This window comes from Rhinolophus ferrumequinum, chromosome 16, assembly GCF_004115265.2.
Source record: "Rhinolophus ferrumequinum isolate MPI-CBG mRhiFer1 chromosome 16, mRhiFer1_v1.p, whole genome shotgun sequence".
NCBI lineage: Eukaryota > Metazoa > Chordata > Mammalia > Chiroptera > Rhinolophidae > Rhinolophus > Rhinolophus ferrumequinum.
The window spans coordinates 23,667,648-23,686,678 of NC_046299.1; the positions used below are offsets into that span (position 1 = coordinate 23,667,648).

General features: G+C 55.5%; 1 protein-coding gene across 6 annotated transcripts; it reads left to right on the forward strand.

Moving 5' to 3' along the window:
• The first annotated feature begins 73 nt into the window (after positions 1-73).
• On the forward strand, positions 74-18,975 carry PDZD7 (PDZ domain containing 7). Of its 6 annotated transcripts, none has more exons than XM_033130331.1 (17): positions 74-120; positions 810-1,186; positions 5,327-5,467; positions 5,794-5,968; positions 6,434-6,610; positions 6,873-7,020; positions 8,262-8,322; positions 8,722-9,129; positions 9,635-9,832; positions 11,794-11,844; positions 12,393-12,568; positions 15,582-15,673; positions 15,784-15,875; positions 16,037-16,108; positions 16,606-17,205; positions 17,520-17,620; positions 18,016-18,975. In XM_033130331.1, exons 2-17 carry the CDS (start codon positions 964-966, stop codon positions 18,229-18,231), a joined length of 2,931 nt encoding a protein of 976 aa, XP_032986222.1. In that variant the 5' UTR covers positions 74-120; positions 810-963; the 3' UTR covers positions 18,232-18,975. The 6 variants fall into 6 exon arrangements, with proteins under 6 accessions (XP_032986222.1, XP_032986223.1, XP_032986224.1 ...); XM_033130332.1 differs by having other exon boundaries at positions 8,839-9,129; XM_033130333.1 differs by lacking the exon at positions 17,520-17,620.
• The last annotated feature ends 56 nt before the right edge of the window (positions 18,976-19,031 follow it).

A 19,031-nucleotide genomic window follows, 5' to 3' on the forward strand; every position in this document is an offset into this window, starting at 1 on the left:
CGGCCTTCGCAGGCCAGCGGGGCTCCTGCGCCTCTGCGAGGCGTGGGCGGGGTCCCCCGCTGCCGCAGTCGCTCGCGCCCTCGGGCGGGCGAGGCCGGTGGCTGCCGCACACACGAGCAGGTGAGGGGGGCCGGGGCCGAGCCCAAGAAGTGGGGGGCCGGGAGGGCCGAACTGAGGATGGGGTGCTTGGTTCTGGGACCCAGAGCTACCCCAGGGGAGTTAGCCCTGGTTTGCACGGGATGTTGTGGGGCTCTTGCCAGCAGGTCTTTCCCCCAAGCCTGTGAGAGATTCACGCAACCTCTTTAGATTGGAGAGTAGAGGGGACGGAGGGGATAGTAGCCTGGAGCCTGGCGATCTCGGAGGGCCGGGAAATCCCCGGGGTCTTTGGCTGCAGCTGTCCCAGGTCCTGCAGCCCTGCTCTCGAGGCCTGAGAACCGCGGCTGGCACCTACCCACGTACACAGGAAAGGTGTGCAGTGAACTGTCCTGGCCCCAATTTCTCTCACACCGCTTGAAGCCCCAGGGCCCGCAAGAATCTCATCTCCATTCTCTCAACCTCTGCTGAGGATTGGGGACCGAGTAGCTGACTCAGCTCAGAGCACGAATGAGGGTCGAATGAGAGGTTCCCACTAGCCTGGTGTGAATAGCTGCAGCGGTCCACGATGGTGCCTGGCCTGGGCAGTTCTCTGGCCGGGGGTACGAGAGGGGAGGGGCCTTAGGCGTGACAGGGTAGGATGCTCAAACCAGGGGGAAGGGTGGAAATCTGGGGAGCAGCATTCACACCCCTGACACCACCCCCTTCCTGCGCAGGCTTGGAGCTCACACTTCGGAGAGGCAGCAGAGGTGGGGGGATCCCGGTCACTGGGACCCCCAGTCCTGCACAGAAAGCTCATGGAGCCCTGAGCTCGCCGGGCCCTCCACTCGAGGGCTAGCAGGTTTCTTATGGACCTGTAGTCTAGGCGCCATGGCGCACGGTTTCTCAGTGGGCTTCGACCCACTGGGCCTCGGAGACCTAAGCTCGGGCTCTCTGAGCTCCCTCTCCTCCCGAGGCCACCTGGGCAGCGACTCGGGCTCCGCAACGCGATACCTGCTGAGGAAGCAACAGCGGCTGCTGAATGGGCCCCCCCGCGGAATCCGAGCCTCATCGCCCATGGGCCGTGTCATCCTCATCAACTCCCCCATCGAAGGTGCGGGTGGTGCCCAGCCACTAGCCTGGAACGGAGGGTGGGGGAGGGAAAATATAGCGCTAAGTAAGCAGAGCCAGTATGGGTGGCGGAGCTCAAGAGATGGGAGTCTTTGGGATGGGGTAGGCAGGGCCCTCTGGGAGCCCATACACTGTATCTCATCTACCTTTTTTCCCCTTCAGGCCAATCTTTTAGGACTCCAGGATTATAGAGAGATCACAGGTGGAACGGGGCATACATAGCAGCAGGAAAAGGTGTGTGTGTGTGTGTTGTGTGTGTGTGAGAGAGAGAGAGAGAGAGAGAGAGAGAGAGAGAGAGAGAGAGAGAGGGAGAGGGAGAGGGAGATGCTAGCTCCCAACTGAGCTAGGCAGGGTATTGAATTGGCCCCTTCATCCCATGGACTCTCCCTTTCTCCAAACCCGTTTGTGTGTGCCTTTGAGGGGTGGGCAGGATGGAGGACATCCTCTATCAACCAGCCTATTGAGTGAGCAGCTCTGTGCTGAGCTATGAAGAGCCAGTGCCCAGTTAGGCAGATAGAATGAAAGGCTTCACCTGCAGAAGTAGGGAAATAAAGATAGTGCAGCCGATCCTTAGAAGAGGAGGAAGAAGAGGGTGAAGGGTCAGGGAGGGAGCCCCAGGGCTGGGCCCTGACGGACGGGAGACCTAAGCTTATGTAGATGCTTAATGCCTTTTCATTGCACACCGATTCTGTACCAGCCCTGGTTAGGTCCTGCAGGGGACCCAGCGAGAAACAAGTCTCAATCTTCACCTTCAGAAATTTACAGTGTAGCAGGACTTAGAGACAGGGATGAGAATAGCTGGTGATGGGGTGGAGGTAGCACAGACAAAGGATGAAAATGGAAAGCATGGAGCATGATGGGGCTGGCACTTAGGAGACAGCCTGGCTGCAGTGACAGGTGTGAGGCGACAAAGAGCAGGTGAGCAAAGCAGGGCCTTGAATGGCAGTGGAGAAGTGGGGGCCCCCTGGGCCTGGGCTTTCTCTGGACAGGACCAGATAAATATCTCCAGTTCCCATCCTGTGTGTCAGCCAGCAGAGCACCCCTGGCTGGATCCCAGACTGTCCTTTTCAGACCCTGCTCCTCTCCTCTAACCCAGCTGGGCATCTCTGCTCCCCTACCCAGGCCTCCGGGTCAGGGGTGGAGCATGTTGCTCACACAGCAGGCTTTCCTCCACCAGGGGCCCACTCAGCCTCCCCCTCAGGTGAGCAGCAGGGCACTGCTCATGGAACAGAAGGAAGTCCCCAGAGGAGCTATGACACACGGAGGGGGGAGGAGAGCACTACGGCACTGCCCTTGTAAGGCCCATTGTATCACAGAACTGTGCTATGGCTCCCCTCACACACCAGACACACCGTGCCCGAGGGCCATTGCTCTGACCTGCTGGCCCCTAGCCTGTCTGGGCTGGGAGCCTCTGCGCTCAGAATCTTCCCCTCTGCCTGAGCACAAATATCTCCCAACTTACATAGCTTGGAACCCCTCCCCTGGGTTATTATTTAGACCACTTGGGCCTAAAGTAACTGATAAGGGAGATACAGTGGGAAGAGATACACTGCCACGCACATCAACCCCACAGGTTCCCACCAGCTCCGCAAACCCAGCTGGTCTCAGAGAAAATGCATTATCTTTAATCCAAACTAGCCTTTTCTCCTGTCTATCCTAGCTCATTCATTTGTCCATTTATTCTTTCATTTATTCAAAAACGACTTAGCAAATACCAAGCACTGAGCCACATACTAGGGATAGATTGGTGGAAAAGAATTATAAAGTGCCTACCATGGTTGATCTTACAGCCTAGTGAAAAGAGATAGATAATAAGTAACACACAAAAAGCAAATAATGAGAAAGGCCGGTAAGAATCTTGAAGGTACTAATTCAGATGATATGATAGAGTAGTGTTCCTCAAACTTTAGAATACATCTGAATGGGCCGGGGCGGGGGCGGGGGGGGCATGTTAAATGACAGATTGCTGCATCCTACACCCAGGGCATCTGATTCAGTGAGTCTGAGGGAAAGGCTGAGAATTCACATTTTTAATAATTTCCTGGGTGCTGCTGGTCTGGAGAGCATGCTTTGAGAACCACTCTAACAGAGAGGAGGGAAGGGACTTTCTTAGTTAGGGTAGCCCAGGAAGGCTTCTCTGAGAAAGTGGTGTGTGAGCCAGGAGAGCCTGAAGAGTAGGAGCTGGCTTTATGAAGGTCTGGGCAAGAGTGTCACAGGCAGAGGGGAACACGGAAAGGATTGGCCTGTGAGAAGAACAGGAAGGAGATCAGTGTGGCCAAAGCTCAGGGAGACCAGGGAGGGAGACCAGAGGTGAGGGGAGAGAGGTGGGCAGAGGAAAGTCCATGAAGGGCCTTATTGGACATGGGAGGAGTATGGGGTTCCTTCTAGAAGCAGGTGTACGCAGTGACGTTTTTAATCAGGGGAAAGGCAATCTATTATCAAAGCTGACTCTGGCCACGGTGTAGAGAATGGATTAAAGAAGGCAAGAGTGAAAGTGGGGAGAGAGTGAGGAGGCTGTGTAATGCCCTCGGTCAGTGGCCTGGGTCAGGGCAGTGGAGGTAGAAGAGTTTCCATCCTCAGATACCCCAAGCTCTTAGGCTCAAAACCCCAGATTTGGCATCCCCCTAGCCGAGGGCCGTAGGGAGGCCCCAGAGATGGACCGAGCAGAAAATGTTTGGGGGATGAGAGAGCAAAAGCATCCTTGGTTGGGCTGAAAAGGTCCCAAAACCTGTGCAGATAGAATTAGCTAGGAAGCCCCAAGATCTCCACGTCTCTGTTCTGCACCATCCCTGCCCACAGGCTTCCCTTGGGGATTTCTTCCTGAGTTGCCCTGGTCATGCACTGTAACATGATTTCTCTTAGATCAAATAGAAGTGTCTCTCTCTCCCTCTCCCTCTCCCTCTCCCTCTCCCTCTCCCTCTCCCTCTCCCTCTCCCTCTCCCTCTCCCTCTCCCTCTCCTCTCCCTCTCCCTCTCTCTTTCAGTGTGTGTGTGTGTGTGTGTGTGTGTGTGTGTGTGTGTGTGTGATTTCTTCTGGAGTAAGCCTTGCTCAAAAATCTCACCTTCTCACCTGGGACCCAACTTACCTCTCCAGTCTTCTCACTTCTCTCCAACCAGAAAGTTTCCTCACAGATCCACCTCTGAGCCTTTGCTCACTTCAGCCCTTCATTAATATTTTCCCTTCCCGTCCACGCATCCAAATCCCACCCATCTTAATCCTCCAAGAAAACTTCCCTGACAGCTCCAGCTCCTAGGGACCCCCCTTCCCTGACTTTCCCCTGCACAGATGGAGAGGACCACTCTGGGATCTGGGCACGTATTACAACACGGGGTTGTTTGGGATTTCTCTCTTCATACAGTCAGGTAGCTCCTAGAGTCCTTACCTCCAGAATCCCAGAGTCTAAAAGACAGAAGGCACCTCAGGGATCTTTCCACAACATCCTAGACAGGGATTTACCAAGTGTCAGCTTGCATGCCTCCAAGGATGAGGAACTCACTCTCCCTCCTGGAAAACTCATTCCATTGTCTGACAGCTGAAGGTTTTAGAACCAACTGGCCTCCATCTAACTCCACTATGTGAGCGTGGTTCTGCCCTCTGGGTTGCATTGTCAAAAACATCTAATACCTTTCACAAAATAGCTCTTCAATTAATTGAAAATTGAGCTAATAGATTCATTTCCACTGCAAGCTGAAGAGCCTAGGCTCCCTCACCTGTGCCCCATAGGATGGAGTCTTGAACCTCTTTTCTGTCCATCTGACCCTCAGAGTACCAGGATTTTTAGGCATTTGGCCTATCCTGTGGGCATGGGAACTTAGTAAGCATTAGACACACACACACACATATACACACACACACACACACACACACCCTTCTATGTTATGAGGGATGGAGAAGAGGGTCTTCTGGCATGGAGTCCTGTCCTGCCTGCTCCTGCACTCTCACTGGCCCCTGGTCTCAAAATCACCCACAGGGAACTCAGAAATTGGCTGTGCCCCCCTCCCATTTCAGTCGCTGGGTGCCTGTACCCAGCCACGCAGGTTTTGTAGGCCCCAACTTAGGAACCAAGGGGCCTGCTGTGGCCCGAGTGGGCATGGGAGTCATGTCTGTGTCCCCACCCCTACAGCCAACAGTGACGAGAGTGACATCATCCACGCCATCCGGGTGGAGAAGAGTCCAACGGGGAGGCTGGGTTTCAGTGTGCGGGGCGGCTCTGAGCATGGCCTGGGCATCTTCGTCAGCAAGGTGGAGGAGGGGAGCAGTGCAGGTGAGCACAGCCCCCAGGGGTGAGGTCCTGGGGGACATATGGGACCTCACCTCAGTGGGGTACAGAGGTGCTATTGTCAGGGATGGGAGGAAGGGCCCTCAACTTTGGTGGGTCTGATCTGATGGGGAGATGGGCTTCCCTCCCAGGGCAGAGTGGGCTACTGGACAGGTCCCTAGGCTAATAGGGGACACTCAGACCCTACCTGGGGATCCCTAATCTCAGGGAAGAAGTTTTACCCCAGGGAGCCTGGTCTGATGGGGGCTCAGCCTCATGCTGGGGACTTCTCCTGAGGGGCCCATGCAAGCCATCCTTCTTCCCTGGTGCAGAGCGGGCTGGCCTGTGTGTGGGAGACAAGATCACGGAGGTGAATGGGCTGAGCCTGGAGAGCACCACAATGGGCAGCGCCGTGAAGGTCCTGACAGGCAGCAGCCGCCTGCACATGATGGTGAGGCGCATGGGCCGTGTGCCAGGCATCAAATTCTCCAAGGAGAAGACCACATGGTGAGAAGGCCTGTCCTGCCTGCCCTGGCACCCTCACCCAAAGCCACGGCAGGAGAGGCCGAGGGCACAGAGCTCTGCATGGGCCTAACTAGTATATCTTCTATTCCTCCCAATCCCTGGGGCTGGAAACCAGGGATCCTAAGGCCTGACCTTGAGATAAAAAGAGGCCATGTCTGTCCCCACAGCTCTGCTATCCCAGACCCCAGTGGCCTCTATACTGCTGCTGCTGAGTCTGGGATAGTAACGGCGTCTCTCCCTCAGAGCTGGGCCTGGCACGTTGTAGCTGCTCAATAACAAATGGAGACCAGGATGGTTTCCCAGATTTGATTAATCTATGTCCCACTGATGCTCTCAGGTCTGGGAAGTCCCTCAAAGGCAGCCCCACCTTTCCCCTGCAGTTGTGGGGGCTGCTGAGAGAAGGGAGTGGGTGGCAGGCAGGCTGAGGGCCCCTGCTTGCTGCCTCAGGGTGGACGTGGTGAATCGACGGCTGGTAGTAGAGAAGTGCAGTTCAACACCGTCTGACAGCTGCTCAGAGGACGGTGTGAGACGCATCGTCCACCTCTACACGACTTCCGATGACTTCTGCCTGGGCTTCAACATCCGTGGGGGCAAGGAGTTTGGCCTGGGCATCTATGTGTCCAAGTGAGGGCTGGGCAGGGAATGAAATGGGGAGGGGAAAAGGTGGGGCCTGGGCTGGGACCTGGGGTTGGGTCAACACGTGAGGCTGGCCAACTCCATGTCCAAATGCGGGCCTAGGTCAGGGGTGGAATCTGCAGAGGGGGGCAGGGGCCACCAGGAGGAGAGTCCAGGAGTTTAACTGGAGCATCCCTGTATCCAAGTAAAGAGAATCTGGAATGGGGTGAGGGAGGGCAGGCCCATCAGATTGCTGCCTGTCTGACCCCAGAGTGGACCATGGTGGGCTGGCCGAGGAGAATGGCATCAAGGTGGGAGACCAGGTCCTGGCGGCCAACGGTGTCAGGTTCGACGACATCAGCCACAGCCAGGCCGTGGAGGTGCTGAAGGGCCAAACGCACATCATGTTGACCATTAAGGTGAGCAGCCCTGTGGGAGTCAGGGAGAGGCCAGACTGTAGAAAGGACTTCCGAGAGCCCTCTAGTACTTAATTGTGCCCGTCGCTCTACAGTGTAGGACTTTCCCACAGCCATATGAGAGGTAGGGCGGGCATTGTTCTCATCCCTATTTTGTAGAAGGAGAAACTGAGGCACAGAAAGGCAAAATAACTGAGGAACCACAGTCAGTTACTCAGCTGGCCAATAGCAGGGCCTGATTCCAGGCTTGCTTCCCCAGACACCTCGGGCAGTGCCCCTTCATGTGAGTGGTGGAGGCCTAGGATTAAAAGGAAAAGTGTCCTGCCCAGAAAGGTTGGGTGGTAGCTGTGGCTCTGAGCAGGACCTAGGTGGTGGGCATCCTCAGGGTACAGAGTAAGAAAGGCTGGGCTAGGACCAGAGATTGAGTTTCAGGGGAAGTGGCTGGATCCATTATTCATGTGGGTCTCACACTTGCCTGAGGATCAGGTCCTTCTCACTCTGGCTCCTGGAGGAGGTGATGCCTCACTCTGCCTAGTGCCTCATCCTGGCCCCTGCTCCACCCTTCTCCCTTCTTCAAGCCTTTACCTATTTCACCATGCAATTCCTCCTCCACCATTCCCTGCCCCCCACTGCCTCTATTTCACGCCTTTCCCACATCCCATTTCTCCCTTTCCTTCCTCTCAAATTTTCCCAAACACTCCTCCTCATTCCCACTCTGCCCCTCATTTATTCATTCATTTATTCATCCATTCAATTTTTTTAAGCACCTACTATACGTCAGCCACAATGCCAGGTACTGAGGCTGAAACAGTGAACAAAACAAGGTCTCTGCTACTGGAGGGAGACAGACAAATAAACTAGATACATGCAAATTGTGACAGATGCTATAAGGAAATTGATAGAGAGATGGAATGGGGTCATTTAAGAAGGCCCTTTTCGCTGGGTCCAGGTGGGGGTGGTCAGAACAGGCCTCTCTGAGGAAGTGACACCTTCAAGAGGGAGAAGGAGCTAGCTATAAAATGAGCTGAAGGAAAGGAACCTACGCAGAAGGAAAAGCAAGTGTTAAGGCCTTGAGGTATAGAGGAATTCAGTACATTCAGAAATAAAGTGGCCTGTGTGGTGAGAGCATAATGAAGTGGGAGGAGAGTGATGAGTTTGAAAAGTTTACTCCCATCACTCCCCATTCTCACCCTTCCTTCTCACCCATTCCCCATGCTCTCCTCTGCCCACTGTGCCCTCCTCAGGAGACAGGCCGGTATCCTGCCTACAAGGAGATGGTTTCTGAATACTGTTGGCTGGACCGACGTAAGTGACTCAGGCCCCTAATGTTGGAGAGAAAGGGCTGAGGCCCAATGGTGGGGCCAGAATCTCTGAAGAATAAATGGCCAAGGGCACTAAGACCTTATTGGAACTTTCACACTGCCCAAAGCTGTTTCTGGGCTCCCCTCTGAGAAACTGCAGGTTCTGTTACAGGCTTGCCTAGGGTCTGGAGTCCCAGGGGGTGGATGGAGGGAAAGTGACCTGCCCAAGGTCTCAGCAAGGCAGGATGCTGGGCAACCATGTCCCCAGACCTTGTGTTTCCAACCTTGGCTGCTGCCAGATGTTCCCCAAGTCCCTAAGCCCAGGGGCCCCCCAAGCCTGGCAGGGCCCTGAAGCAACCCCACCAGACCCCCAAGACACTCCTGCCTTCCCCAATGCCCGCAGTGAGCAACGGGGTGCTGCAGCAGCTGTCCCAGGCCTCTGAGAGCAGCTCCAGTGTCTCCTCATACGCCTCCAGTGCCCCCTACAGCTCAGCTGAGGGCTCCAGCTCTTTGCCCTCAGACCGCATGGATGTCTGCCTGGGGCCTGAGGAGCAGGGCAGCCGTGGCCCAGGCTGGGGGCGGGCAGACACAGCCATGCAGACAGAGCCCGACACGGGGGGCTGCGTGGAGACCTGGTGCAGCGTGCGGCCCACGGTCATCCTCAGGGACACAGCCATCCGCTCCAATGGACCCCCGCCTGCCCGCCGCCTTGACTCTGCGCTCTCTGAGTCCCCCAAAACTGCTCTGCTGCTGGCCCTCAGCAGGCCCCGGCCCCCCATCACACGCTCCCAGAGTCACCTGACCTTGTGGGGTACGTAGGGGACTGGTGGCTATTGCTCTCTCCATGGCCCCTGGTCCAAAACTTCCCTCACACCCTGTCCTGTGCGCCAAACCTCCTTTTGCCCCAGGCTTTCACCCAGCCCCACCCCCAGTCCCAACCTGGGCCCCAGAATACACTCAGACCCTGCTCTGGGCCCCATTTTAAATTAGTCCTGGGCCCCAAACCCACTCTGAGTCCCAGCCTCAGCTCCAGTCAGCTCTGGGCCCCAAACCAGCGCTGACCAATCCCCTTCATCCTGGAGTTCCTAGGCCTGTACACACACACACACTCCAGCCCTCATGGATTCCTCACATGGCGATAGCTGTGGGATGGGGGAAGGGTGGAACGTTAGAGGAGGACCCTACCTCCCCACCGGGCTGCAGAGCCTGTCTGCCCCCTATTCTCCCTTCTCTCTGCCCCTCCCCACACCCCTGCCCCTTGTCCTTCCCTTCTGCCCACCCCTCCAGCCCCTCCCGGTGCTCCCTCGTGTCTGCAGAGGAGAAGAAGCAGCGGAAGAAGGAGAAGTCGGGGTCCTCTGGGGAGAAGGGTGCCCTGCAGCGCTCCAAGACATTGATGAACCTCTTCTTCAAGGGAGGGCGGCAGGGGCGGCTGGCAGGGGATGGGTGCAGAGAGGCCTGGACTCTGGAGAGTGGAAGCCCAGTCAAGCCCCGCCCTCGCCTGGACATGGAGAGAGGTAAGTGCTGGGTGGGTCAGACAGGGAGGATGGAGGAAAAGTCCACTTTGGCACCCAGCAGCTCTGGGTTTCAATCCCTCCCTGCCTCTTGCTAGCTGTGAGTCACCACTCCACCCCCTGAGCCTGTTTCCTCATGAGTTAAATAGAAGTAATAATACCTATATCTTTAGGAGTAATGAGGAATAAGTGAATTAGTGTATGTTCATCACACAGGACATTGTCTGACACATAGAAGGTGCTCAGAAAATGTAGTGGTCATTGTTATACTGCTTCATCTCCCCATTTTACAGAAGGGAAAACAGAGTCACAGCATAGAAGGAAGTGGAAGAGCTTGGGTTCGATCCCTGTATTCTTGGCTCTGTTGGGAAGGAAGGGCACTTGTTTCCTAGAGCATTTGGCTTCACCTACCCCCTCCAGAGCTCCACTCAGTTCTAGAGCCATCCTCGAGTAAGGCCATTTCTAGATCAGGGCCCAGGCAGAAGGGCAGACTTAACTCATGTCAGGGGCTTCCTAAGGATCTTCATGGAGGGTCTCTCATCTCCCAAGTGAGGTTCAGAGACTGGACCAAGAGGGGATGAGTTAAGACTCTCTGGGTTGCCTACGATAGAAACTCAACCCAAACTAGCTTTAAAAAGCAGTTCTTGGCTCAGCTACTGATTTAACCTGGGTCTAACTGTTTAAACAATCTCGTCAGACATTGGCCCCTCCTCATCTTTTGGTTCCCTTTCCCCTGGTTGGCTTCATTATCATACAGGCTTTGCCCACTGAAGCTAAGATGGCCACTGTCACTTAGCAACTCAGGGAAAAGAGAGGTCTCCTTAAATAGCCCCAGCGGAAGTCCCAGGCTTTTACTGGCCCAGCTGGGATCACATGCCCAACAAACCACTGTGATGTGGGAGAAAGGGAGGCTACTTTCATCGCTGGCCCGGGTCATGCACCCACCCTGGAGCACATGCAGTGAGAATGGGGGTCCCCGGGTGAAATCAGGGTGCTGTTTCCAGAAGAGAGAGTGGATGTTGGGTTGGCAAAAACAACTACAGGATGAGGAGCTGGGCCCTATTCCTCTCTGGGGGTCTCAAGGTGACAGTCCCATGGTGAGACAATCCCTTCAAATCAGGGCAGGTCATTCCCCCTCCCTCAACCCATGTCTCTTTCCACAGCCCCAGGAGCCCTGCTCTCTCTTGATTCTCCTCCCACCTCTGGCCACTCCTCTTTCTCCTTCAAAGGCTCTTTTTCTCTTTGTCCCTTGAAGGTAGGTACTCCTCCAAACACTGTCCTTGGGGTTCTTGCCTCCATACATTTGCTTCCAAATGAATCTGCATAAGCAGATATCACGCAGGGTGTTCATGCGGGGTCTCTGGTCCCGCGCCCCACATAAGAACGCAGGACGTGGTGAGGCCAAAACGGAACAACCACGGAGCCATAGATAGGGGAGTCATACCACTATAGTCTCTCTGGGGGCCGGGTTGGAGACACAGGAAGCAGGAGCCACACGATCCGCAATCCGCCGTCAGCTTCTCTGCCAACCAACCCCCTTGCTAACTGCAATCTGCGCTTGCTAGCTCAGCCACGGCAGCTATACCAGTGGCCAATGGCTAACCGGTAACAGCTGATGGCCAACTCGTCACAGCTGATGGCCATCTGCTCCCCGAGCCAGCGCCTTCCCCCGGGAGGCCGAGAGCCTGGAAACTGCTCTCTGGGACTCTGTGCCCACAGCAGAGCTCACACTGCCCCTCTCTTGATCCCAAACCTTCACTGACTGCCCAGTGACTATGAACAGAGTCCTTAGCTTGAGCACGACCTTCAAGATCCTCACGGCCTGGCCTCTTGCCTCCCTATCCCACCTCCTTCCAGCCTGAACTCTCCATTCCAGCCAGTGATCCAGCCAATCCTGAGCCCCCGAACCCCCATTTTCAGATTGAGAACCAGGGCCTGCTGCTGAGCCTTTTTCTTCTTCTTAGCAGGGGGAGTGGGGCCCGTGCAGAAGTTTGTCACCTGGAGGCTGAGACGCGGTAATTCATGCATCCCTTGGCCGAGGCCTGGTTTACATGCTGATGGGGTGCATGTTGGAGGTGGTTGAAGTTTGGGCTAAACTCAGTTGGGGTCAAGCACGAGTGATCAGGCAGATAGGAGGTGCATATTGGAGGCAACAAAAAGGCACTGGACTAAGTTTACTAGGAGAGTTTCAGACAGATATTGGGGTGCCCTTTTGAGGACTGGAAGCTTGAGTTTGAACTCTTAAAGACAGATTTGGGGACATGAGTGAGCCTGTGCTAGAATTCCAGTGGAGACCAGACTAGCATGATGGTGCATGTTCAGGGGTCCTGGGGGCCACTGGGTCAGGACTCCATTAAGGAACAGACTGGTCTGCGTTGGGGAAGCTGAGGGGCCAATGGTGGAACTATGGGAGACCATGGTGGGGAGCATCTGAGCTAGGCTGGGACTCTGTTGGGGGCACGTCAGCCTGTCCCGGGGTCTGACCCCCACTGAGGGAAGCCCCTGCCTCTTTCCCTGGTGGCTCTTGGCTCCTTCATCATACCCCTTTGCTCCTGCCCTGCAGACCGGGAGAGGGGCCGTGCCCTGCTCTCTGCCAGGTCTGGGAGCCCCTCCAGCCATCTGCCCAATGTGGATGAGCGGGTGCAGGCCTGGGAGAGCCGACGGCCCCTTATTCAGGACCTGGCCCGGCGGCTGCTGACTGATGACGAGGTGCTGGCCGTCACTCGTCACTGCTCCAGGGTGAGCCTCTAACCTGTCCCCAGCCCCAGCACGTGGTCACTGTGTCACCAGCCCCTCACTCATTGAGGCCACGTCTGCTGACCATGATCTGGGCTTGATGCTGTGAGGCCAACGGTCAGTAAGAGCAGAAGCCACCCTGACACACACACACACTCCTCACAGCCAGGAAGGGGAGACAGATAATAATCAGAACCTAAACAGCCATGTGACAAACTGTGTCCAGTGCTGTGAAGGAAAAGAACATGAGAAAATAATCCAAGAGGCACAAACTAGATATAGTTTGGGAGGGCCTCCTTGAGGAGGTGATATTTAAGCTGAGGAGGGAAGGAGCCAGATAGGTGATGAGTTGGGGGATGAGTCCCTACAGTCACGTGCCTCCGTTCTCCTCTAAAGCTTGGCTTGTCCCCCCTTGCCTACTTCTGCTCCTGGGTCAGCCAATAGGACTGGCCTGGTGCCAGGTCCCTGCCCTGTTATCCAAGTAAGTAATCTTTTGTCCTCCCACACAGCTCAAGCCTCCCACAGCGTCTATCCACACTGTTGTTCTCTTTTCCCTTCCACTTCAAACAGACCAGAGGGCCCAGGGTAGGGTGGAGGTTAGATTTGAGGGAGTCTTTGTAGCCTGAATGTTGAGGAGGCTGCAGGAGGCACAGGTCATCCCTTCCAAGGGTATTGGAAGACCCTCTCCTAGCCCACTGTCTCAAGAACCCCCAGGTTTCTCTGATGGGTTCCCTGTGATGAATTTGCATCAGAGCACACATGAGCCTGTATGCAAGGGCAAGCTGAGGAGTTTCAGGAAATCATTTGTGGCTCTCCCCACTCCCTTACCTTGGTCAAGGGGGGGCTGTGTTGTATGCCTGTGTGATGTGTGCATTTGTCTGTCTGTGGGGTACCTGGGTCTGTGTGGACTTAACTGTATAATTGTATCTGTGTGTGAGTATGCATGTGTCTGGCTAAGATATGTATGTGTCACCTGGAGACTGAGACGTGGCAATTCACGCATCCCTTGACCAAGGCCTGGTTTACAGCAGAGCTGCAGATGGGGTGCATGTTGGGGGCAGCTGAGGGTCTTTGTGCTAAACTCAGTTAAGTCATGCTTAGCTCTCAGCGGTAAGTGGAGCTCTAGGAGCCTGCAAGCCTGGGCTGTGGCCACTAGGGGGGGCTCTGTGTTTGTTTCTTTGTTCAGCTCCTTTTCGCTCACCTGTCAGCTCCCTTTACGGGCCAAGTTAGCCTCTCGCTGTGTCCCCACAGCACCTGAGGAGCTCGATACACCACCCAAACCTGACCCAAGCCCCACCCACACCAAGAGGTCAGACCCTCTGAAGAGGAGTCCTGGCTTGAAAGATTAGTAAAGCTCCCTGGTGGTTCTGATGTGTAGCCGTGAACCCCAGGCCTCCCTTCTGCACAGTCGCCACACCAGGCATCTCTGATCACTGTGCACTCCTCAAGCCTCCTTGTAACCTCTTCGGAAGAATAGAGTGCAAGTTCTGCATCGTCAAATTCAAGGTGCTCCCTGATGTGACTCCCCAGCCCACTGACACCAGCTTTCCCATAGTCGCCACATCACCATATTATCTTCCCCTGGTCACCACAGAGTTTTATACAGGTTCTGAATTGCACAACTCTGGGGGCACTGTCGTCATAACCTGTGCAGTCTACATGGGTGGAGGCCCTTCTTGCACCCCACAGTCAAGTTAAACTTCTATCTGCCAGTTATTCCACCTCATCCTCGGAGCACTTTCCTCCCAAATTTCATGCTGATCCCTGCCTGCATTTATCCTTAAGAGTCAGTGTAAAGGCCACCGTTTCCATGAAGCCTACTCTGATCTTGCCATCCTCCTCTGAGATGCCCTCTGCCCCATTGCCCGTGGTTTGTAGTTCATTGGGGCACGTGGCTCATTATGTCCCTAGTTCCCACTACACCGAGTTCCTGAAGACCTGGAACAGGGTCTTCCTCGTCGTGCCCCCACTGACCGGTGCACTGCTCTTAGTGGGTACTGATGCAGATTTGTGGACTTGAAGTGTGTATGTACACATATATGACTATTTCTGTACCATTATGTACTCGTATATCTCTCTCCAGACAAAAGGGGTGTGTTGTTGATATGTGTATGTGTAGGTCCCTGTAACTTTGTGTGTGGTTTAAGGCCACATACCGAGTTTATCTTTTATTTCCAGATATTTATGAATGTCTCACTCTGACCACCAGGGCACGCTGTTTCCCTGTGTCTATGTCCATACAAGATGCTCTGTGTTTGTATCCTTGAAGCAGTATGCGTCTCCTTCTCACCACCAGGGGGCGGTATGCTGTACAAGTAGGGTGGCTCCCAGTGTTCAGTTTGCCAGTTTGTCTGCGTAGGTGGGGTGTGGCTGGTAGTATCCGGGCAGTGCCAGGCAGAAGGGGCTCCACCCCCCTGGATACTAACTGGAGAGGCTTTCTGTAGGGCCACCCCTTCCCCAAAGTCCCCATTCCAGCCCTGAACAAAGCCTAATGTGTGCAGACAAATGCTGGGCCAGCCAAGGCCACAGCCTAGTGTTTGGCTCGAATTCCTTCTTTCTGCTTGGAGGTGGGGGTGGTGAAGAGAGTCCACGCCCTGCACATCCTTTTCCGGTCCCGGAGCAGGCAAGAGCCAGACTTCTCAGGTTCCAGTCCCTCTTTACACTTCCTTATCTGTGTGGCTTTGGCAAAGTCTTTTTCTCCGAGCCTCAGTTTCCTCATCGGCAAAACAGGAATAATTAATGTCCTCTCTCAGGGTGGTTGCTAAATGAAAGACCACGTGTAAAAGGCTTAGAAAAGTGCCTGTCCCAAAGCTGTCATTGCTGTTGTTGCTATTACAAGTCTGCTATTATTATTGCAGGCTTCTACCTAGTCACCAAGATAAAACATCCTGTGGACAGCCTGGGGATGGGGAGAGCCTTTCCTAAACGCGGAGGGGCTATAGGTGCCCAGGCATTCCCCCTCACCCAGCTCTGGAAGTCCCTGCTCTTATCTGACCCGTGGCGCTTCTCTCTGCAGTACGTGCATGAGGGCGGTGTGGAGGACCTGGTGAGGCCCCTGCTGGCCATTCTGGACAAGCCCGCAAAGCTGCTGCTGCTGCGGGATATCAGGTGGGGAGGGGGTTGTGGGAGGGCTTGAAGGCAGGAAGGGTCCCCTGATACCTTCCCCAGCCTCTCCAGGGCTGAATCCCCTGCCCAACCCATTTCTTGCCCTTGCCCAGGAGTGTGGTGGCGCCCACTGACCTGGGCCGCTTCGACAGCATGGTGATGCCTGTGGAGCTGGAAGCTTTTGAAGCCCTCAAGAGCCGGGCAGGTCAGCAGCTGGGGGGCAGGGCTACAGATCCTGAGCCCCAGGTGGGGAGAGGGGTGGCATCTCCCTGTGGAGAGGGGGCAGAGACTGCCTGAGTTACTCTAGCTGTGTCCATCAGGGAGCTTGGCAGTGGGCCCTGCCTCTGACCTATTCTCTTTAAGCAGTACGGCCTCCTGCTTTGCGACCATCCCGGCAGGACACACCACCCAAGCGTCACCTCATCACTCCTGTGCCTGGTCAGTCAGAGTCCCAGAGCCTGGGGAGGGGGCACACCCCTGGGAGATTGGGGAAGGGAGAACAGGCCTTTTTTCCCTCCCCCATGTGGGTTATTGTGGTTTCAGAGGTATGTGTGGTTTTCTGAAGGAAAACCATTGTCCACCAGAACCATTTCTGTCACATCCATTCACCACTATTATTTACCTAATAATTGGTTTTAAACCCACCCGCTTTTTAAATCTAGTCTCATTCTATGCAATAATCTCCAGAAATTACCAGTTAGGTGTGTGAGTCATATTTTGTCTTAGACACATTAAAATAAAACTGTAAGTATTACAATAGAAAGTATTAAAATACTATTCCAGTGGAACAGGGGCCATGACCCACTGCGGGGAAATGCTGCTTGTAGGGTCTGAGCACACCTGAGGCCTGGGGCTCCTTGGCCCAGGAACACAGGCAAGGACTGGGGTCTGGGCTAGTGAGGAGGAGGCAGTCTGACCTTGGCCCTCTTCCCCAGACAGTCGTGGAGGCTTCTACTTGCTGCCTGTGAATGGCTTCTCAGAGGAGGAGGATGATGGGGAGCTCAGGGAGCGGCTGGGGGACCTCCAGGTCTCCCGGGGTGCCTCTGCGCCCCATCACCCTCATAAAGGGATACCCCCTCTCCAAGATGTGCCAGTAGATGCCTTCGCTCCACGCCGAAGCACCTGCACACCCCCTCCCCAACCACCCCCTGTTGCTCCCCGACCCCCAAGGCCTAACTGGCTGCTGACAGAACCCCTGGAACGAGAGGACCCTCGCCAGAGCCAGAGCCATGGCCCGGCCCAGAGCCGGAGCCGCAGCCGCAGCCGCAGCCGGGGCCGAGGCAAGTCCCCCGGACGCAGGCGTTCCCCATCCCCGGTACCTATCCCCAACCCCAGCACCACCAATGGACGCTACCATAAGCCTCGGAAGGCCAGGCCCCCTCTGCCGCGACCTCTGGATGGGCAGGCAGCTAAGGCGGGAGGCAGTCACGGGCCCTCCGAGAATGGAACTGCCATGACAGCCGAGGAGGCAGCCACAAAGGCCCCTAGTGGGGAGCTGAGGACAGTCACGCTGTCCAAGATGAAACAGTCCTTGGGTGAGTCCAGGTGGGATTGGGCCTGGCAGGGGTGCTCTTGGGTCTGGGTAAGTTTGGTGGGTTTGGTTTTGGGATGTGACTAGGGGGCCGGGGCCTAGTTAAAGGAATTGGGTATTGGGGTGTAGTTGATGGGTCTAGATTTGGGGGCTTTGGGATCTAGAGGATTTTGGAGTGAGTTGAAAGTTGAGTAGTAATAGAATCAGGGTTTGGGAGAAGTTGGGGGCCCCGGATTTGGGAATGGGGTCCTGGGTCTGTCCTGGGAGCTCTGGGTCTTAGGGGCATGGTGCACTCTCGCGCCATGTTTCTCTCACTAGGCATCAGCATTTCAGGGGGCATTGAGTCCAAGGTGCAGCCCATGGTGAAGATAGAAAAGATCTTCCCTGGGGGCGCTGCCTTCCTCAGTGGGGCCCTGCAGGTGGGTGACGCGCACTCAGGTCTGCCCCTTGACCCAGAGCTGATTCTGGTGGGGGTGGACTGGTTCATGCTTATCTGCCAGCCAGGCATGTTTAGACCAGGTCGTTGGGGGCGGGGGTCAGGCCTGCAGGATGAGTAGGCCAAAGGAAAAATCTGCCCCCTCATGCCAGCCTGGGACTGAGGGCAGCCCATCCTGTTCCAGCCCTAGTCCCAAGGGACAAAGGGCCATTGTCTGTGCCCCACCCAGCCCCCAACAGCTCCAGGCACAAAAGTTCCATTGTCCATCCCCTCTACCCAGATGGGGAGGAGTGTCCTAGCTGGTGGAGGTGAGAAGTTGGTCTTGGGGTAGAAGTGACCTGAAGAGTGAGGGCTGTGATTCTCCCACTCCCATCCCAGGCTGGCTTCGAGCTTGTAGCAGTGGATGGAGAGAGCCTGGAGCAGGTGACTCATCAGCGAGCAGTGGACACCATCCGCAGGGCTTATCGAAACAAGGCTCGGGAGCCCATGGAGCTTGTGGTCAGGGTCCCTGGGCCCAGCCCACCACCCTTACCCTCTGACTCATCAGACCTCACTGATAGGTGCCTTCCTGCTGACAATTCCCCTGTCCGCTGACCCCATGATGGTACTCCATTTCCCTCCCCCTGGCTCCCAGACCCTCCTATTAATGCCCTTCCCACCAAAGCCCAGGTCCCTCCCACTGATGCCAGGCTCCTCCAGCTGACCCCCAGCCCAGTCCACTCTCCAACCCTCCAGACTCCTGAAACAAACCCCCGACTCTGCCCACCTACCCCGCGAGTCTTCCTGCTGACCGCAGAGCCTCCCACTGACCCCAGAATCCTCCAGCTCTCTCCCAGACCTCGCCTATTCACCTCCTCAGGACTCAGGAGCCTCCCACTGCTGCCTGCCTTGCCTACACCCAAAGCTCCACACCGGTGACTCAGATCTCCCTGCTTTCTTCCCTCCCCAGTTGTCCCTAAGGCTCTGCCCTCTCCAGACAAACTTGGTGTCAAGGACAAGGTGCTACTGGGCAGCCTGTGTCACCTGCTCACTGCTCCCAACCTCCCGAGATAGGAAGGAGGTTGAGAAACCCAAGGTCTGGAGTTTGAGATTTGTGGGCACTTTCTCATGATACCCGCTTTTATATTCCCACGCACTGAGGGACATGGGCTCTCAGATACAGTCATTGCATCCAGCCCTCAGCAATGTTCTGTGCAAAGGACAGGGTGGAAGGCTTTTCTAGTTTCTCAAACTCTGAGAGACCATTTCATGTTGTGGTCCACTAGGACCTCAAACTTTCTGCTGGATTTGTCCTTCTCCCATCACCTTTTCTCCCCTTAAGACCTCTATGAGGGGTAGGGGAATAGCCAGCAAATAAAGCGGGGGTGGGGGTCAAACAAGTCCCCATAAGCTTT